The following is a 23,238-nucleotide window of genomic DNA, read 5'->3' on the forward strand; positions in this document are numbered from 1 at the left end:
ATTTGGGATTGGAGTCGAGTGGAGCCGCTAGTGATGGAAGTCTTCCGTAACCGGAAACCAGGTTTTCGAGAATTATATAAGACGATTTTATTTTTCAAAATCGAACGACTTATGGCTTCGATTATTGTGATTATTTGGTATTATAGAGGAAAAACTCTAAGATAGGGCAATTTGTACTAGGCATGCTGCTGGCGTAGTTCACTCTTAAGGACAGATTGTTCGATTAATTTTCGAGCAATAGATATATTCTCTTCTGTTTGTGTTTTGCGTAAACCGATATTGGATTAACGAAGCTAAAAAATTAATAAATATTTCGGAGAGAAAAATTTAGACATCCGCTTGATGTGACAGTTGACAGTAGGTTTAATGTTTAGGCTATATAAATACGTTGGGTAATAAAGTATACATTGAGGAAATAAATAACATGAATGTAATAATTTTACTATAAGAAGGAACTGAGATTAACAAAGTTGAACGGCGCATAAGTACGATTCCGACAACTACAGATACGACGGTTTTACTCTAATACCAGGAGGTAGCGTGCTTTGAAATTCTAGAAGTTGTTGTTTGAGTTTTAATTTAAAAGTACCAATTGTATTTAAGTTTTTCATAGGTGGCGGTATGTTATTCCAGCATTTTGTTGCTGAGTATTTAAAGCTACCTTTGAAAACGGCAAAGTGACAACGAGGTAGTAACAAAACCGATCTGATTCCATACAAGCTTGACCGCTACCGCGAAATTTGAATTCGTACGCTTCACTAACACATGCAAGAGGGGCTTTAACTAAGTGTTTTACCTATATGTATGTATGTAGTTATCTACGTGAAATAACGTAACAATACATTCTTGAACCGAAGAGTGTCGCGTCGCACTAGAGTCACTACGTTTCACATGACAATGCTGAATTGTTGAGTGGAAGAGCGTCGCGTCGCCCATCGCTCTTCGTGACACTCTCAAGACACAACGCATCTGCATTACACAACGTTGTTGAACTCGAGAAAACTATTAAATAACTACCTACATGTAACGTATTTCAGTGACAGAAAGTTTTAAGCAGTATAATGTTATATCTACTTTCTTTTTTAATTAGAATAAAATTAAAAGAAATTGTTTAAATTTTATGCTAAGAGTTTTTTTATTGTTATGTGTTTGTACTATTTTTATTGGCTGTATGGCATTCCATATTTCAGGTCATTAAGTTATACAACATTGTTGAATCGGAGAGCGACGCGTTACACAATGTTGTTGAACTGGAGAGCTATGATAGTGTAGCTCGCGACGATGCTGAGGCACGCGGGTATCAGCGTCTTGTTGACGTCAATACCACCAAAGGCTTTTACTTTTATTGGTCGCGTTGTAACTATTTGCAAAAGCTGTTTTACTATCTTTAGCTTATTTTCATCTGAAAAGATTAAAACATTTATTTTGTGAATTTTATAATGTATTTTAAGAGACAAAACTACAACTGTTAATCTAACCTGCATGATCATTCGCTTGTTCTAGTACGAAAAGTAGTTTTAAGCAACGCGTCAGTGCGCTGACGCTGTTTCGTACACTCTGCGCTGCCTGTACGGTTGCATATATTATCCACACGGAAATGCACACCCCACCGTACAACAGCAACATTCCATCCCATCCCATTCCCTTGAAAGAAAAAAGGGCTATTAGAAAATATTAAATATATATTTATTATAAAATAATTTAGTGGTAGAGACCTACTTTGGGCCCATAAACTACTGTACTGTAGCATGTTTTAATATAGCGCATTAATATGATACAAAACGATGAAGCCAACTGAAACAAAAAAATCACATTAAAACAAAACACATTCTTAAAATATCAAAAATAACAGTAATATTGTAGATATACCTGTATGCCAAATATTTCATTTAAGAAGACAGTGCATTTTTTGACATTTATGTAATTTTGGCGCCATTTCTCTATATTTATTGTTCGTGTTACGTCGCCTTCTTCACAATGATATAAATTTCTTCCAACAACAGATCTCGTTATGCATTGCAGTTGTTCAGATATAGTATGGAATGTAAAGCATATAAAATTGTATTCAACATGTAAACGAAGCACACTTAGTGCTCTGCCAAAAAGGACAACCCTTTGTTCCCCTTTGCGGACTACAATGTATACATCGTTAATTTCAGAAAATATTATCGTCACAATATAAATAAATATATACCCGCAGATGCGCTTGAGGCCAATTTTAAAACGTGAAACCAAACGTTTGAAATATATCTTGTCATGTAAAAAATCAACCAGTATATCGTTGGAATTTAAGCAATTTATAAATTTCATATACGCTTTTGAATAGTAACAGGACATCAAAATAGATACAATAGAATTTAACTGAAAGAAGAAAGTCAAATATACGTCTTTAAAATTGTTGGATTCAATAGTATAAATAACGTATAAACACAAAGATAATTCAATAGAAATTATGCTGATTGCAATTGTTTTTCTTAGCTTGCTAAACGTGCTTATATTTTTGTAGAGACCAAAAATGTTTTCTGTTAAAATAAATATATCAATTGGCTTCAGTCCGATATTCATTTCTAATACTTTATACTCTTAGCCCGCTCGCAGGGAGTTTATGTTCGTTAATATCGCTTGAGGTATTATATGATTTCAAAAACAATAATGAATACCAAATATTATAAGTGCTACTTTAATCAAATTAAGTGACTGTGGCATCGTGTATATGACGTAGGTGTTTTTAATCAATTAACACAAGCTAATGAAGTGGAACTTCCGGTGCGATCGTTGATTAGTACAAACGTCATAATGAGCTCTCCGCAAATATGTGCAATAAACTGTGTAAAAATGCAATAAATCTGTAAACTGTGCAAGTGAAACGAAAAACTAAACTATACAGTGTGAACAGAGTGATACAAACTGAAAGGATTTTAACCAGAACAAGTAAATAGTGCAAAATAACGTCGTCTCATTATAACCTAAAAACCAAGAACTGACATACCAGCAGTGCTACCAACCCACGAGAACAAAGTATTCGTCCGTTCTGTGCGTTCCGATATACACAAAATTTTAATTGAGGGTTGCCATACCTACCGTAAAATTACTACCAATTTATAACAGCGTTGTCACAAAAAAAATTATAAGTCGACATGGAAGATAAAAATATTGAATTGCTATTTTCGAAGATTGAAAAACAAATGGAAAAGCAAACAGAAACCCTCACAAACTCTATAACAAATGCAATATTAACCGAAATGGAGAGCAAACTGAAACCACTTGTAGAAGACAACGTCTACTTAAAGAATGAAGTGACAAAATTAAATGAAAAGGTCAAACGTCTGGAAAATGGAAAAAAGGAGAACAATTTGATATTTCACGGGTTCATGGAGTCCGAGGAAAATAAGGATATGGTAGAAATAGTAGCCAAAACTCTAAGCGACTCCGGCATTGAATGTTATAAACAAGATATCAATAAAGCATTTAGACTAGGTAAAACAAAAGGCTCTGGTGGACGTCCTATTCTAGTGAGTATGCTAAATGCATGGAAGAGGAATGAAATATTGCGAAATAAGAAAAAGCTACCAAAAGATGTTTTCGTAACAGAAGACTTCAGCAAAGAAGTTTTAGAAAAGAGGAGGGAACTTATTCCTCAGCTAAAAGAAGAACGAAAAAAGGGAAAAATAGCATTTCTAAAATATGATAAGCTAGTGGTAAAAGGCGAAGCTAGCATTGCGCGGGACAAAAGGAAACGGGAACAATCCGCTTCGCCGAACACATCTACCAACTCTGATAATGCTCGGCAGAAAATAAACAAAATAAACGCCTTCGAACTAATGTACCAGAACCGAACTCCTTCAACATCGACACCAGATACGAACAAAGCATAGCAATCAACACACATCGGAAGCCAGAAGAACAAACCAAATCACCAAAGAAAAAATACAAACGAAGCAAACAGATCAAATATACTTTCTCCAAGCCGGCCGGTCACCGTGGAGAAGTTAGACCAAAACCCCCCAACAAATAAGTCAACTGGAAATGAGACTATATTAAGCAAAGAAACACAACACCTGTATATAACAAGTATCAACGTTAGAACCTTGTTATCAGACAGCAGAATAGAAGAATTGAGACACGCTACAAAATCAATAAAATGGGACATAATAGGTATTTGCGAAACGAGAAGAGAACATGAGAAAATAGAAGAGTATACTGATTTTATATTATACCATACAGCTGGTTTAAAGGGCAGAAACGGTGTCGGGTTCTTAATAAAAAAAACACCTAAAGAACAAGATACTCAGCCTAAAAAGCTTCTCCAATCGCGTGGCGATGTTGGAATTACAAACTTCAGAAAACTCTACCTGGTCAATTATCCAATGCTATGCGCCTACAGAAGCATACACAAGAGACGAAACAGAACTATTCTACGAAACGGTTCAAACTGCTATAAGTTATACAAAATCGAAGAACACTATCATACTGGGCGATTTCAACGCCAGAATAGGAAAAGCTCAAAGAGGCGAAGACAAACATATAGGAAAATACGCTCACGGGAAAAGAAGCCCAAACGGTCAAAAACTGTTAGATTTCGCCCTAGAAAATCATCTTGTTTTCGTTAATAGTATGTTTAAATGCAAACCGCAAAAAAAGTGGACATGGCGTTCTCCAAATGGGAAGCACCTCAACGAAATTGACTATATAATAACAAACCAACCAAAACGTATCCAAGGTTTCGACATAATCAAAAACCTAAACTTCAATACTGACCACAGAATGATCAGGTGCAAACTATCACTAGATGAAAAATCTATTAGAAGAAAAATAACGTCCAACAGCTACAGTAGAAACCTACCGCTTATCTCTAAAGAAACTGCCGAATACTGGGAGAGTCAATTTATAAATTCAATAAAATCATCCACAGAAGTACAAGAACAATATGACAAAATTGAAAACGAGCTGAAAGAAGTTATCAACCAGTTACCGAAACAGAGGAAAAAAGAACATGATTATATTAGTAAAGAAACAAAAGAACTTTTAGACCAAAGAAAAGTACTATATAAAGCAAAAAGAACAAAAGAAGTAAAGTCAAGAATAACAAAAATTAGCAAACAAATTAACAGAAACATAACAAATAACAAGAAACAAATGAGGCAAAGAATATTCGAAAATTTCATAAGTAAAACAGGGGCTCTACGTAAAGCTTACAAGGAATTGAGTGAGAAGTCAGAGTGGACAGGAACGGTGAAAAATAAACAGGGGTTCAAGAAAACCGGACGACTGGACATCATAAATGAAGCGACTATGTTTTACAAGGACCTCTATTCTTTTGAAAGGAACGCTTCTCAAATGAAACCAAGGAAATCCCATTACGACAACGATACCGAGCCCCCGGAAATTCTTATTTCGGAGATAGAACATGCAATAAAAAGTCAAAAAAATGGAAAGGCTCCAGGGCAAGACAACGTCACAAATGAATTGTTAAAATCCCTCTCTACTTCACTACTGAGACCTCTACAAATAATTTTCAATAATATTCTAAGATCAGAGAAGACACCGGAACAGTGGTCAAGATCGACAATAATACTATTGCATAAAAAAGGAGACAGAAGCGAGCTTGGAAATTATAGACCAATTAGTCTCATGACAAATATATATTAGGTGTTTTCGAAAATTATTCTTAACAGGATAACGAATACGTTGGACGAATGTCAACCGCGCGAACAAGCGGGGTTCCGCAAAAAATTTTCGACCGTAGATAATATACAAGTTATCACCCAATTAATAGAAAAGGCAAAAGAATTCAGGATACCTTTGTACATGTGCTTCATAGATTACACGAAAGCCTTCGATTCACTTCATTTCGAAGCCATATGGGAATCATTAGCGCAACAAGGAGTGAACCAAAAATACATTAACATAATATCAGATATATATACAAAGTGTAACGCCAAAGTAAGATTAGAGCGGGAAGGAGAAGAATTCCCTAAACAAAAAGGAGTGAGACAGGGAGACCCGTTGTCCCCAAAAATCTTTTCAGCTGTGTTAGAATCTATCTTTAGATGTCTAGATTGGGAAGCGAAGGGTATAAAAGTCGACGGCGAACTACTAAGTCACCTACGTTTCGCGGACGACATTGTTGTATTTGCACACAGCCCATCAGCTCTGGAAAATATGGTCACTGAGCTAGCAATGGAGAGCAAAAAAGTTGGATTAGCAATGAATAAATCTAAGACAAAGATTTTAACAAATAGAAAACCGGAAGATGTTATTATAGAAAATGAAAAAATTGAATATGTGAAAGAGTATATTTACCTCGGTCAAACAGTGTCGTTCGAAGATAGCACAGAAAAAGAAATACAAAGACGAATATCTACATCTTGGAGAAAATATTGGGGACATAAGGAAATTATGAAAAACGGCTCTATTAATATTGGTATAAAGAAAAAGGTATTCAATATGGCAATACTACCGTGCTTAACATACGGTTGTCAAACATGGTCTTTGAAAAAGATAGACGAAGAAAAGATTGATGTTTGCCAACGAAAAATGGAAAGGAGCATGCTCGGACTAAAACTATCAGACAGAGTAAGAAATGAAAAAATAAGGAGAGTTACCAAAGTAGAGGATGCGAAGAAAAAAGCACGGCGGCTTAAGTGGCAATGGGCAGGCCACATATGTAGAATGGAGGATAATAGGTGGACCAAACGGCTGACAGAATGGTTTCCGTATGATGGCAGTAGAAATAAAGGACATCCAAGAAAAAGGTGGAGGGATATATTTAACGAAACAGTTGGCGACAACTGGATGCAAAAGGCCCGTGATAGATATATGTGGAGATGCATGGGGGAGGCCTACGCCACAGAGGCGACTACTATTATAAATAATTGTTAAAGTTTAGTTTAAGTTTAGTTTAATTGAATAAAATGTATAATTAATTAAAACTGTAAGGATAAAGTAACTAAATACTAGATTGTAAGTCAAGTTATTGTAAGGTAATACATAGTAGAAATAAAGGCTATTTTTATTTTTATTTTATTTTATTTATTTATTTTATAATGAACGGAAATTGGTCGAAATCGCTTTATCGTTGTATGTATTCTTTAAGTAAAATAGATAGTGCTGGCACTGCATTATCGAAAATGCTGATGTTGATTCTGTAATGTTGTATCTACTACTGTAAACATTTTAGATTTATTAAATTGTACAACGGGACTTAATCGCGTATTTAAGTTTTAAGATTTACCAGTCGCAGGGAGCCTAAGGGCGTTATTCCATCCCAGTCACCTGGCGTTTATAAAATTGATTGCAGTTGTGGTAGTTCCTATATCGGAGAAACAAAGCGCACCATAGCAGAAAGAGTTAAGGAACATATCGCAGCTGTCAAAAATCGTCAGGTGAACAAGTCTGCCGTGGCTGAGCATTCACTGGAGTCAGGACCAAACCACTGGATTGAGCTGCATAACCCTAAAATCCATTCCACGGATCGCCATTTCTACAGTAGAAAAGTGCGGGAAGCCATTGAAATCAAAAAACATTGCAATTATCTACAATCGGGCCGAGGGTTTTAAGATCTCATCCTCATGGCATCCAGTCATTAGTAAATGTAAGCGGAAACGAATATCGACAGTCGATAAATTGAATGTCGTCAGTTTTGTGTGTCGACAGAGTAACATCCCTAGTGCGCAAAACGTTCAAACTGATAAACAAGACCAAGTGCGGGTAGTTAAAAAACTCGCGCGGCTAGAAGATATTGATATCAACTTTAGCCAGTCTTCTCCGAGACCAAGGGGACAACGCCGTCCTCGAAACGTCGGAGGTAAATCTTAAAACTTAAATACGCGATTAAGTCCCGTTGTACAATTTAATAATGTGTAAAAATCGTGAAAGTTTAAATCAGAATTTTTTTGAATGTGTATATATTTGAAATGATTAAAGAAAGTAGGTAGTTAATTAATACTTCGCTGGCCCAATATTACAGGGTTCTATGTTTCACTTTTATCGAACTGAAATTTGAACATTGTCATAGTGACATTAAGTCGAATTTCAACTATCTTGATAATGTAACATAGAACCCTGTAATATTGGGCCAGCTTGTTGATTTGACACGAGTTATTACATTAAACATATTAAAATTAAAACTATGTGCTAAGTAATCGTAATAAGTAAATGTTTAATAAAATCACAATAAATTAACTTATAAACTGATTAGAATATGAATCAAGAATAAAATTGTCGTTGACACAAGTTTTTTATGATAAAGATTGTCATCGGACTTCCCAACCTAGAGAAGAAATTATAGTAGTGTATTGTAGGCTTTATACGAGCCCCGGTGCAAATTAGTTCGCCTAGTTCCACACAACAATTTTGTTTATTCTAATAAATTTTACACATGAACATAAAATGACCCAGTAATGTGAACCATCAGAGTAATGTTTAATCTACTTTATTTTGATCGTATAATAAATTTGGATGAGATTTTTATTGCTGAAAAAATGTACTTTTCTAAAACGTTGTCCAAATCATATTGTCCTCTCCTACAGTCCTCGTCCGATTTACAAAAAAGGAGATCGTAAATCCTTTTCTAACTATAGACCTATTGCAATATTATCCAGTATCGATAAAATTATGGAAAAATGTATAACTGACCAGCTTAGTTCCTATCTTAGTAAAAATAATGTCCTAACTCCCAGTCAACACGGTTTCCAAAGAGGAAAAAGTACCTCAACTTTATTGTCAAAATTTACAGATGAAATTAATAATTACCTGAATGATAAAAAAGTAGTATTAGCCATATTCTTTGATTACAAAAAGGCGTTCGATACTTTAGAATCGAACACCTTATTGAAGGCTATGCACGAGTGCGGAGTGAGCGAGCCGCTGAACACATGGTTCCGCGACTATCTCACCTCGCGCTCCTACAAAGTCAGGGTCGGGAACTCCTATAGTCGTGAGTGTGCCGTGGAGTGTGGGGTGCCCCAAGGCTCGGGCTGTGGTCCTGTCTGCTACTTGATGCACGTTAACAGCTTGTGCGGTGTGCTGCAGCATTGCTCAGCGCACATGTTCGCAGACGACCTATGCGCCCTGCGCGCGGGCACTGACTTTGAGGACACTTTTCGTCTAGTGCAGGAAAACATAAACTCAGTAGTTAAGTGGTCTCACGACAATGGAATAGTTCTCAACTCTAATAAAACCAAGTTCTTATTAATTCACTCACCATACTTACCAATTAAGAATATCTCTTCCAAATTATATGCCCATACTTTCCATTGCTTTCACCTAAACAACTATAACTGTAACTGTGAACCTATACAACAAGTAGAATGTATTACTTACCTTGGAGTCAAAGTAGACGAGCACCTCTCCTGGTCATATCATGTTAATTTTATTTATGAAAAACTTAGAGTATTATTAGGTAAGTTCTTTCACTTAAAATTCAAAGTTCCTATTAGCACTCTTAAATGTTTATACATGTCACTTGTAGATTCAATACTGAGTTATGCTCTTGACAGCTATGGGCTCACAACTAAGACCAATATCGATAAATTAGATAATATGCAGATCAGATTTTTAAAATTACTTGTCAAACATAAAACTAAACTCAAATGTAAAGGTACCTAACTACAGACTTCTTATCAAAATTTGCAATATTTTACCGGTTAGTTTAAAATATAAATACTTACTTGCGATCAATAACCATTGTTACAAAGAGCTTAACTCAGCTGATCCCTTAATACCAGTTAATCATACATACATCACAAAGGCAGTGACTTCAGGCAAACTATCCGTTCCTAGAATTAATAATTACTACGGGGATAGAACCCTTAGGAAAAGAATTCCATACTTACTCAATAGTTTGCCTGAAGCCATAAGACGTGAAAATAATAAGCCTAAATTTAAAACTATGTTAAAAAACACTACCATAATATATTGTAGTAATTTAAACCCTAAATAAGTACATACAATTTTATAAGTTATTAGGTTAACAACTAGAGACTGATGACCCCACAGTCAAACTCATTGTTGAGTTTTGCGGGGCTATGCCTATTTTTAAGAATAACTGTATTTTTATTACATAAAAAAAAAAAAATACAGCACTGCTGCATGCATGGGCTCTAAACAAAATTGTCAGTACATTGGCAGAGCCGTGTTGCTTTCCCTAGTAATAGCCCTTTTCATATCTGTTATAATATTCCTACCCGTCAAATAAAAATTAAATATCGTTATTTTTTTTATTTCAGTACAAACGGTATTTCTTGTATTTGGATTTAGTTATTGTAGAATATTACCATATAAAGTTAAACTACATTAGTATTAAGCATTAAATACTAGTGATTTTTAAACTTAAACATTCTTTTGGTACAAATGCGATACCCTCAAAAATGGTCTGACTATTAGATGAATACATATGCATGCATCGGGGCTCGTAGTCGCACGCTCTTGCACTTATACCAACCCTTCTTATACATTATGTAACTATGATAGTAGTGAGCGCAGACATGGCATTATTTAGGTAATTAAACACAACACTTGAAATTAAAAACGACAGCAAAACTTATTTATACTTATTTTATTGAATAATGTCCATTTGAGTTGCGTGGGGAAACTAAACTGATATATAAAATCACAATTAAAACTATGGAAAATAATTAACTACTAAATTATATAAAAGTTTTAATTAAGCCCCGCGGTACACTTTAAATTATGGAATTTGGAATTTAAATTGTTATATTCTTAAGAATTACAGCTAAAATTAAAATAAAATAAAAAAGTAAGTACCTAACTAATCCGCCCCTAAATATTATAATAAGTATAGAAAAATGTTAGAGGTAATTTAGGTGTTACGAAAAAAATAAATAAAAAAAAAGGTGTTAAGAAAACAGTTAATTTCGAGCTGTAATGTCCAGGAGGTCCAGTTGAATGATTTTATTTTTTTATTTCCTGAGTGGCATTCCACATATTACGTCCTTAAGTTACAAGACATTGTTGAATTGGAGAGCGTCGTATTACACGATGTTGTTGAACTGGAGAGTGACGACAGTGTAGCTCGCGACGACCGTGAGGCACGCGGGAGCTAGCGTCATTCTTTATTCTTTATTCTTTATTCAAACACTATGTATAAGTTTACAGCTCCAGCCAAGGCACTTATACTGTTAATTAGGTACATATGTTGTCAGTATCAGTCAGTATCATAAAATTAGTAGGTACACTTATTGTATTACACACTTATCTTTATAATTGAACATACATATTATGTATTACTAAGTTACATAGACATAAAAAAAGAATCTGATATTAAATAACATAGGTAGAGTTTAAAAAAATCCTGATACTACGTTGTAGGGACGGCCACTTGTCTGCGAATATGTCTGCGTTTTGGACTGTAGCTATGAAGTTATTTAGTAATTCTATTGCTCGGTACGTGGGTGCGTTTGAACCGTGATAGGTGCGAACATTTGGATATGCAAAAAGGTTTCTGGCTCTACGTGCGCTACGCCCTACTGCAGCTATGTAGTTGTCTGGGGTGAAAATACGCATACGCTCCAGAACGGATGGGTTGTCAATACGATTTCTTAAAAGCAGACAATAGTGTAAGGCAAGCGTTTGCTTACGCCTTAGCTCGAGAGACTCTAACCCTACCATTCCCAATACAAAGGATGACGGAAATAAGTACGGGTAGTATCCGTAATACCTTTTGTAAAGATGTCTAGCAAATTTACGTTGGACGCGCTCGACCATTATGGTATATTTTGCTTCCCGAGGGTCCCATGCGATAGAATTGTACTCAAGCTTGCTGCGAACATAGGCATTATAAATAATTATTGCGATTTTAGGGTCACGAAATTCAGAAGTCGTTCTAATAATGAACCCTAAAATTTTGTAGGCACTTTTGCAGATATTTATAATGTGTGAGTGCATGTTTAGCTTAGTGTCGAGTGTTAACCCTAGATCCTTTATTTCTGTTACTCGGTCAAGGGGAATGTTAGTAAGAGTATATGTCTGGAGGATAGGATCTACAGACCGGCTAAAACTTATTACTTTGCACTTAGATTCATTTAGGTACAAGCGGTTTGTTTTACTCCAGCTGTCAACCATGTTGATTGTTTGTTGCAGTACCGTACAGTCGGATGGATTTACGACCGGTTGAATTATTTTAAGATCATCCGCATAGAATAGTGATTCCACGCCTGATATATTATTTGGCAGATCATTGACCATGATTAAGAAAAGAGTAGGCCCCAGAGTGCTACCTTGACTAACCCCGGAACGAGTGTAATACCTTTCAGATTGGTAAGAGTTTAATTGGACATATTGTGTGCGATTCCTGAGGTAGTCAGAGAAGAAAACAAGAAGTTGAGGGGTGAAACCTAAGGCTGACAGTTTGCATAGGAGAGTATCGTTGTCAACTAAGTCGAAAGCTTTCTTGAAGTCGAAATAAACAACATCAACTTGTCGTGCAGTATCCATTTGGCGCAAAACGCTATCAAAGAAGCAAATGTGGTTGGTAGTAGTGGATCGTGAAGCGCGGAATCCATGTTGACAATCTACTAATTTACGATTTATCTGATTAAGTAAGCAGTGGTTTAGAATGGTCTCAAACACTTTTCCAAACACGGACAATACAGCAATGGGCCTGAAGTTTGTGATATCGGAGGACTTACTTATCTTAGGAATTGGGGTCACTCTTGAGACCTTCCATTGGGATGGATATACGCCCAGCTTGAGTGATAGGTTGTATATGTGAAGTAACGAGTGTTCTAACAAGCATACACAGTCCTTGACTAGAAAAGGGGGTATACCATCAGGCCCAGCTGACGACTTAGGTTTGAGTTTCCGAATAGCGGCTCTGATTTCTGAAATACTGATAGTTGGGATAGCAATCATAGATTCATTGTTGTTACCAGCCTCCAGTTCCGCTTTTTTGGGATCTAGTTGCGGAGCTTCAGGCTGGAATACGGAGCTGAAGAAGGACGCAAAAGCATCGACTGCTTCTTGATCAACGACTGTTTTACCTTTATATATGTATTCAGATATTATGTTTCTATTCTGTTGTTTACTTTTTACATATTTCCAAAATTCTTGAGGGTTTTTACTTATATTACATTCAATATCATGAAGATATTTTTTATAAGATTTGTTAATTAACTCCTTTACGAGAGACCTGTAGTATTTAAACATTTCGAGGTTAAATTGTAGGCCTAATGATTTAAATTTCTTTAAGTGATAGTATTTTAGTTCGATATATTTTTTGATTTCCGGTGTGTACCACGATGGATATGTATATACTTTAGTTTTGGGTAAACGTTTGGGCACAGTAACATTGAAAACGCCGTAGAGTTTTTTGTAAAAAACGTCTACCGCAGAATCAATGTTATTTGAATTAAGAACATCAGACCAGTCAATAGACTCTAGTTCTGTATACAAGGCAGGGAAATCAGCTTTAAAAAAATTCCATCCGGTCGGAGCATCACTATGTTCAACACTACGTGACGGTGAAGATAATGTGGTCCGTCTTGCCTGTCCTCTTGGCAGGGTGACAGTCACTCCTAAAGGTGGGTGATATGGATCTATTGGTATCAACGGCTCGACATCGCTACCCACGCACACGTCACTGAGACTAGTTAAAACTAAATCCAAAATGCCTCCATATTCGTTACAAATTTTGTTTAATTGCCTAAGTTTGCAAAATTCGATGAAACAGTTAAATTGGTCAACTACAGTTTTTGTGCATGAGGAGAGGTTGAAATCGCCAATAATAATGGATTTTATGGTAGAAAATGTACAAATTGCATTCTCAATACACGTTAGTACGCGAAGATACTGATCTCTATTATAATTTGGCGGTAGGTATGCTACACATATAAGAATTTTATTATTTTTAATATGAAGTATAACAAATAATATCTCCATGTCTGGTGTCAAGCCATCAATTTGAATTACTAACTGAGGTTTGTAAATATTTTTCACTGCTAGCAGAACTCCTCCCCATCCCGCGTCGCCTGCTCTATCCTTACGGAACACGGTGTAGTCCGACGGGAAGAGCTCAGCATCTTGTATCGAGCTAGTTAGAAATGTTTCAGTGAGCGCAAATATGTCACAGGCACTTGCGAGGGCATTTCTATAAAAGAGCGAGGTTCGGCTACGTAGTCCCCTAACATTTTGGTATATTATTTGTATTCTAGTAAAGCGGTTTTTGTTATGTATTGTTTTTGTCTGCGTAATTTTGTCGAAAGGGCTGATTCCAAGGTTTGACACATACGTCTTTTGGCCAGTTATCAGGGATCATAATTCTATCTAACAGACTCGATGGCACAGTAAGCTTAAATGAAGCATATTGACCGCGGGATTTAAGACATTCAACTTTAAATGTGTCACAATCATAACCTGTAATAACTTTTAAATGATTTTTAACTACATCATCGGGGGTTCCCAACTTCACATAATATAGGTGAATTTGTCTCATCCATTCAGACGCTTGGAGTTGAGAAATGCAAGTGGTAGCACAGCCCCGTGTGATTCCCTTTAGTGACTTTCTATGGTCGTTAATTTCTGATAGGCCATTTTGGGTTGGATTTGTTTCGCGAGATGTTGATGGTGGTACCTTAAGCGGTGCGGCAGGAGTAGTAGACACTTGATTGTCTTTGTTTTTGTTAGGTTTGGAATCGTTGTTTGTTCTTGCCTTGGGACTGGAGCGAATAACGGGCTGGACTGGTAGTAGGATAGGAGAAGCTGGTGCTGTGGTGGTGGTTACAGCGGCGGCGGCAGCGGCGTAGGATGGATAAGTATTGGTAGTTGCGGTGGTGGTAGCAGAAGCGGCGACGGGAGCAGCAGGGGTGGAGGTGTAGGCAGGTGCAGATGTAGCGACGGGAGCAGCAGGGGTGGAGGTGTAGGTAGGGGCAGATGTAGCGACGGGAGCAGCAGGGGTGGAGGTGTAGGCAGGGGCAGATGTAGCGACGGGAGCAGCAGGGGTGGAGGTGTAGGTAGGGGCAGATGTAGCGACGGGACCGGCAGTTGCTATGGGAGCATTGTGCTCACTTAGTCCTGTAACATTGTTGTGTAGTACGGCAGTAATCTTATTAATAAGTGTCGGGATTAATTCATCTGACACCCTCTTGCAAATTTTATCTATTAGACGTTCATTAAATGATTCTTCAATTTCCTGGCGTACAATAGATCGAATACTTTCAAAGTAAAGAATGTCGTCGCGGAAAGTCTCATTGCAATACTGCACACTAGTATTTAGTACATTTGGAGACCGCTCTCGCCGTGTTGTGATGTTTCCAAACATGGAGTTATCTGCTTCGTAGATAGGAACAGAAGGAGCGTTGGAAGTACTGGGATTCGGTATAGGAGTAATTGACTTCTTGGTTTTATTAACGATATTCGTCTTTCCATAATTTTGGTTACAGTGACGGCATTTCCAGTTACTTTTATTTTCTATGGTCATAAGGGTAAACCGTTTAAAACTTACGCCCATTTCTTCTAGACAGTCTAGGCAGTACCTGGAGTGGCAGGAACAACAATCCAGAAAATTTCTGTGGGTCACCGTGCTACATTTACTACACAGAACCATTATCGAATAGTATTTTAGCAAATTTATAAATATATATCAAAGAAAATACGTATATAATGAAGTAAAATAATGAAAAAAAATTTTTTTGACGTTGACGTTTATGACACGTTCTTTCTTTCTTCTTTTTGAATTATATTCATGTTGAAGTCAATTCCACAAAAGGTTGTCACTTTTATTGGTCTTAATCATGGACCTAGAATACTACGGACGTAGTTTTGCTAAGACAAAAACTGTGATTCCATCATCCACCAATTTCCTAGTATTTACGCGTGACACACACACATTGACAGTTATCTCAATGCCCTCATCCACCAATTTGCCGTCAGACGGATCGAAACGTCAGTGAAGTAAATTTGTCCAAGAAAAATGTAAAATATCGCGGCATGCGTAGTTAAATCCTGCAAGAATTGTACCGATCGAAAGAAAAAAAGTGACGGAATAACTTTTCATATCTAATTTTATCAATTATCACGGTATAGTACATAAAATCTCCATATTTCATTGTTTATAAATGCGAAACAGGAGTGTGACCAGTAAGTTGAATAGGGTAATTTCCCGAAAGTAGGGTAATTGATGCCCTTCTTATTAAATCATTATGTATATAAGAGATAATTTAGGATATTTAGGTAGGTAAATAGCTTAATTATTGATTTTGCATTTCAAACTATGTCGGTATGGTAATTTCGCGATAATAAGGAGATTAAAGACGTTTACATGAATAATGTTTGATAGTTAACGTTTATTTGTTATGTAAGGCAAACATACTCATGGTGCTCGACGCGGTCCCAGTCCAGTACATGTCATCTTGAAACTTAAACCATTATCAATAGAGGTGACAGCAAGGTGTCATCTATTGGGCATTAACATGTCGAGCACTAGTACATTTACCTTATATTTATTTTTTGTTTAAAACCAGATGTGTTAAGGGGCCCACTGATTAACAGTCCACCGGACGGTATCGGCCTGTCAGTTGTTCGGAACTGTCAAAATTTTGTTCTAACTGACAGGCCGATACCGTCCGGTGGACTGTTAATCAGTGGGCCCGTTTACAAGTTAAATATCATTAGGTATTGAAAATAATATTTGCACAAAGTAATTTGCAAGTAATGCGCATTTTCAAGACCTATAAAATCAGTTAGATACACACTTTTTTATTGTCTAACGTAAAACTGTCCTACTTTAATATTTGAAAACAAGGACAATATTGAAAATAATTGTTTCACCATTAGGGGAGAATTTGTGTTACATGGTATCACTCGTCTACACGCACTCTTTCAAACCGTCCGCCATTGCAGTGTCACAGTTTGTCTTAAGTGACTTTCCCTCTGTCAAATATATAACTCTATGGTCTTAATGAAACTATTCGTACTAGCTGTTTTACTGCCCTTAGCTTATTTTGATCTATAATCAAAATATCAAAAATATAAAAAATATTTTATCGGTATAATTTAATAATTATAAGTCCACTTAAACTCGTAATATATTAAAATTTTACTTATTTTACGTTTTAGTTAGTTTTTTATATTACTAGTTAATAACGAAATAATTTTATTTAAAAGTTAAAAGAAATTAAAACGACATACGTAAATCTCACCTGAATGGATATTGCCTACGCCACGTGAGAGTATTTGTTTTAAGCAGCGCGTGAGAGCTGCGGCACTGGTTTGTATCTTCTGCGCCGCGCGAACCGTCGCACACATCATAGAAATGGAAATCAATATCCCAAGTACATAAGATATTACTCTTAAAACGTTTTGGTAGCCACTTACTTTGATACCAAACAAAACGGCGGTGTAGCATATCACAATATAACGTATTGCGATGATACAAAAAGCCGAAGTGAGCTGCAACATTTGAGTAAAACACATTAAATTAAAACATTATTACAAAATATCAATATGAACCAACAGTAAAGCTGTAACTACCTGTATACCATAAATTTTATTAAAGTATCCTGTGCTTTTTTTCACATTTGTGTAGTATTGGCGCCATTTCTCTAGATTGATCATTTGAGCGCTATCTTCTTGATTAAATAATTTGCTTCTAACGACAGATCTCATAATGCATTGCAGTTGTTCAGATATAGTATGAAATGTATAGTAAATACAGTTGCATTCAACGTGTAAACGCATTATACTTAGCACTCTGGCGAGAGTTAATATCCTTTCTTCTCCTTTGCGGGATGAAATGTAAACATTAGAAACTTCGATAATAAATAACATTAAACAATAAAGAATTAAATATGCGCATAATCGAAATAGCCCAATTTCAAAATATCTAGCCAAACGTTTAAAATATATCTTGTCATTTTGAAAATCAACCAGTACATCATTGGCATTTAAGCATCTAAGAAATTTAACGTATGTTTTCGAATAGTAACAAGACAACAAAATAGAAAGTATAGAATTTAACTGAGCGATACACGTATATGAATTTTTAAAATTGTTGAATTTAGTAAAAACTATACACAAACACAAAAATAATTCAATAGAAATTAAAACCACTGCTATCGTTTTTCCTATTTTGCTGAACGTGCTAATATTTCTATAGATCCCAAATACGTTTTCTGTAAAATTAAGTATTTTAAATGATTTTTGCTTGATTTTCATTTTCAATATTTTATGTTTCTCTTCTCATGCTACGACAAGCAGATATGTAGTAAATATTTGTTGACGTGTCGTGAGTTATTACATTGTTTCCGGAAAAAAAATGTTTGATTACCATTATGTGCTACTTACTTCTTCATCAATCTTTCAGTAAGTAAATGTTTAATACATAATAAATGTAATGTACTTAACTGTTAGTTTAATGATGTCATTAGTGAAGTGCACGAGGTACAAAATGAAATTACTGAATTAAAACTATTGAGGCAATAGTTCTAATTCAGTTATTTTACATATTTATCTCAAAATTAGAAGTTTTGAGATTACATAAAACTGACCGGTATCGTATCACAACGTCATGTAATACAAAAATAAAATAAAAAAGCCTTTATTATTTCTTGCATGTAAAAAAATAAAGTAAATCAAACAATAGTGTATAGGTTATTTAGTTAATTAGTAACTTATTATATAACTTTTTGGAAACATCTTAATTTCTAGTATGTTAGTAATTTAGTATTCATATTTAGGTAGGTATGATTTATTGTTGTTTCTGCAAGAACCCCAGTTTGGGTGAAGGCCTCCTCCAAAGATACCTATTTAATTCGGTCTTGTGCTTATGAGATTCTTGTATTCTTGTATTGACTTTCCTATTCTTCGCACTTCCGATATACATGTTATGTCGTACTTGATTTCATTTCTTGATTCTTCTATTTCTATTAATCAATCATATAACGAAAGTGTTCTGGCTTTGTATGTTGCAATCTGTATTTGGTGTGTTCCTTTGTTCTTTGGAGGGTTTTGGTCATAATCTTCCCCGGTGACCAGCCGTGTTGGAAGATGTATTTTGTTTTTTCTATTCTTGATTTTTGTTAAGTAATTTCTGTGTAGAGGAGGGGTAGGGTACTAATTCTATAAGTTCATGTCTTGTTTTTGTTTGTTGTTTGGATTTTTATTTACTAAATAATTTAATATTCCTGGTTTTAGAACTGTTTCCGATACACTTTGTGGTCTTTGTAATGGTGAATGCATAGGTTGGGTTTTATTTTTCTTTGAAACCTGTGTTCTATAGTCATTCTGGCGTTGATTGTTCTCTGGTGATATTTGGAGGTTCCTTTTTTTGTTGGATGTTGTGTCTATTGATTTTCCAACGATTACTAATTTGTCATACTTGATGAAGGCTTTAATACAAAAATAGTGTAATATTATTATTCATGATTCTAGGTTCTTTTACAATACTAGCTTTCTCCCGCGACTTCGTCTGGCCATGCTCACTTGCTCAGTGTAGAGTTCCGTAGTTACCTGACTGTCACAGTCCGCCTTGAACGGGGGCTTTTATAAAAAAAATAGTATATACAGGGTGGTCCAAACCTTGACGTCCAAAAATTTTTATTTGATTCCTCACGTCGTGGGCTATCAAAATATACCCCATGTATGTTAGCCGATTTTTCGTAGTTTTCGAGTTATTATTTTTTTAACTTTTAACTTTTGTTATGAAATTCCGGGGATCCCAATGTTCCCATACAGGGTGGCTAAAAAAATAACTGAATTCCCGTTGCCAGGGAGGTTTTGGGATTATACTGAGCAACTTTTACTATGGGGCGAACCCCGAAATCGCGAAAAAAAAATTACCCTGCCATAGAAAATGAACCAGCAACAAATGTATGAAACAGCCAAATTTTTGGCGACGTGAGTAATCTTAGAAAAAATTTTTGACGTCAAGGTTTGGACCACTCTGTATAGTATTATAGTAAAGGGGCATTTAGCCCGGGGCCATAGGGCCGCCGCGAGCCGGAAAGCGTCTACAACTTTTTTTTAATTTCGGGAGGTTGGTGGAGGGTTAAAAATCGTTAAGCAGTTTTTTCTATAACTTAACACTTATTTGTAGGCATTTTCTTAATCTGACGAACACAAGTTTAACGCCTAAGTTTTACATTGTAACCGTCAGATTAAGGACATGCGTGCAAATAACACAATTATAGCGTTAATTTGGCCTAATATGACCAAATCCACAATCTGCTTAACAATTTGGTGAACCCCCCACCAACCAAGGGCTCAACATAGATGGCTAAAAGGGGTAAAGGTAGACTACACGGGGTAGCAAGATATCATTCATATCTTAATCTAACGAGTAAACACAAAAATCCCCTCTTGGCCCTTGCCCCCCCTTACTATTTATGAAGCAAAAAGGGAGTACCTTTGAAGTGTGGGGCGTTCAGGGATATAATAACAACAAAAGAGTGGAGTACCTAAAGAATGAATGCTTTATTGGAAAAATGCATGTCTTACATAAATAAATCTCCTCCAGATCGTTCACCTCCAGGACCAGGCGCCTTGTAACATTAATGTGTTTCATAAATGCAATTAAAACACCACCACCACTCTGTTTGAGTGAGGCTTGCGGATTACGGTTACGTCGAAAGAGATTCTAATCATATGTCACCTGTGCATCCTGTATAGAATCGTTGAGCCAAGTCTTAACCAAATCATAATTAGAGGATAGCAAATTTAATTTTGATTTGAGCCCTGATAGTAAAAAAATATATAATTATTATTTATTACTAAATGCTTTATTAAATCGGAGAGCGACTCGGAGTTACAAATATAAACATAAAGTAATAAATAAGCCTGCATCCCATGCCCGTAATCTGTACAATTCCATAATGAGGCTACCGCGGATGTTGCTTACACAATCTCGTCTGTCAAGGTGTCGGCACAAAAAGCCTTGGCAGACATATATTCCTGAAAGGAAGGTTCATACCTACCGACTGGAATTGGTTTCATGCTGGTGTCAGATGGGTTATTAGGGTTGTTAGAATTGTCTCGTTGAGTATTAGTTGACTGTGGAAAGAAAAGTACAGTCAACGATAAAAACTAGTATCATAATAATTTAATTTAAAACAAAAGCTGAAAATTTGCAAACATATGTAAGTCGGATGACAATGCAACATTATGGTACCATCGAGCTGATCTGATGATGGAGACAGGAGTTGGCCATAGGAACTCGGTGATAAAACAACAAAACGGAATTGTGTTTAGGGTTGTTAGAATTGTCTCGTTGAGTACTAGCTGACTGTGGAAAAAAAGTACAGTCAACCATAAAAACTAGTATCAAAATAATTCTCGGTGATAAAATAACACAACGTAATTGTGTTTAGGGTTGTTAGAATTGTCTCGTTGAGTACTAGCTGACTGTGGAAAAAAAGTACAGTCAACCATAAAAACTAGTATCAAAATAATTCTCGGTGATAAAATAACACAACGTAATTGTGTTTAGGGTTGTTAGAATTGTCTCGTTGAGTACTAGCTGACTGTGGAAAAAAAGTACAGTCAACCAACATAAAAACTAGTATCAAAATAATTCTCGGTGATAAAATAACACAACGTAATTGTGTTTAGGGTTGTTAGAATTGTCTCATTGAGTATTAGTTGACTGTGGAAAAAAAGTACAGTCAAAGATAAAAACTAGTATCAAAATAATTGAATTTACAGGTTTCCAATGAATAGAAGGTGACAATATTGGACACAATATTATTATGACATGAAGCTGATCTGACGATGAAGCTGGAAGGTGGCTATGTGCCTAAACTCTGTAGTAAAACGACGTTACCCTCTCAAGTTTGGGTATTTTGATTCTACATTATATTCAGGATCTGATGATGGAGTCAGAAGGTGGTCAGCGGAACTCTGTAACGCAACTATAGGTAACCCTACTGTATCGAGTTTGGCTCGTTTTGATGAGTAGTTTGGTCTTCAATGGTTGTCAAGATCTGATTATGGCATCCAGAGTTCTATGATGAAGGCAGAAGATGTCCACCACGGAACCAAACTTAATCAGGCTTGCGCTCGATTGATTCGTCTTGATGAGTGTTTTGGTCATAGATGGCATCCAGGGTCTGATGATTGAGTCAGTATGTTTGATGAGACAGACAGGCGTCAATAGCATTGGTCTGCAATCTGAATAGAATGGCTATTAAATAAAAAATATTTTTTATTTAAAGCAAAAGTTATTACAATAACATCAGCGCCGGGCTAAAAGAACGGACACGAGCAGTGGTTCCCTGATGGTGGCGAAGCGACGTGACGGAAAGCCTGTCAAATGAACCCATAGTACCTAGTGGAGCTCGGATTTTATACAACAGAGGCACACGATCATTTTCATTTCATTTATTTCATTTCATTTATTTCATATTGAGAACAAATTATGACTAACAAAAATAAATTAAACTAAGAACTAAAGAGACTAAACTAAAACTAGGTACCTAAAAAATAAAGGCCCAAGGTCTGTGCCGTCCGGTATATTATTGTAACTCTATTTATTTTTGTTTCCTAATTAACAAAAAATCCATTTACTCATCGAACCTACTCACAAATTTTCAAGATAATCGGATAGTGTCCGACCGAAGGTTCGATTTCGGTTTCGGTTTCGGCCAGTTTCGGCCAAAATATCATGTTTCGGCTGTAGTTTCGGTTTCGGCCAAAAAACGGCCGAACCTTTAGGCCGGGCCGAAACTTAACGAAATGGCACTTCGTACTATGAAACTAAACTATGTGACAAAGACCAAAAGTTGGGGAATAAGTAGGGCAAGAATATTAATATGTACCTAACTACCTTAACATATACTGATTCATGTATAGTATTGTATATACAGAAATTAATTGGTTTATTATAAAACACAATTCCACTAATGAGGGCGCCACTAGAAGGTCGACGCAGTCTTAAGAGGCTGTTAATACCTATATCGCGCACACTGTCTAATTGTATCGGAGTAAATGAGATAGCACTGTCGCATGTTACTGGGCCTGGGCAAAGGAATAATAAGAAAATTCATCATCTTCCTCGCGTAATCCCGGAATTTTTGACACGGCTCATGGGAGCCTGGGGCCCAATTGACAACTAATCCCAAGAATTGGCGTAGGCACTAGTTTTTACGAAAGCGACCGCCATCAGACTGACCTTCGAACGCAGAGAGTAATCTAGGCTTTATCGGGACTAGTCCGGCTTCCTCACGATGTTTTTCCTTCACGGAAAAGCAAATAGTAAATATCAAATGATATTTCGTATACCTATAAGTT

At 36.1% G+C, this 23,238-nt stretch overlaps 1 protein-coding gene across 1 annotated transcript; it reads right to left on the bottom strand.

The window, feature by feature from the left end:
• Window positions 1-1,232: 1,232 nt before the first annotated feature.
• On the bottom strand, window positions 1,233-10,972 carry LOC134795177 (uncharacterized). Its single transcript, XM_063767009.1, has 4 exons — window positions 10,966-10,972; window positions 10,601-10,624; window positions 9,206-9,229; window positions 1,233-1,402 (listed from the first exon to the last, which is right to left on the bottom strand). Exons 1-4 carry the CDS (start codon window positions 10,970-10,972, stop codon window positions 1,233-1,235), a joined length of 225 nt encoding a protein of 74 aa, XP_063623079.1.
• Window positions 10,973-23,238: the final 12,266 nt, after the last annotated feature.

Source organism: Cydia splendana, chromosome 11, assembly GCF_910591565.1.
Source record: "Cydia splendana chromosome 11, ilCydSple1.2, whole genome shotgun sequence".
Taxonomy (NCBI): domain Eukaryota; kingdom Metazoa; phylum Arthropoda; class Insecta; order Lepidoptera; family Tortricidae; genus Cydia; species Cydia splendana.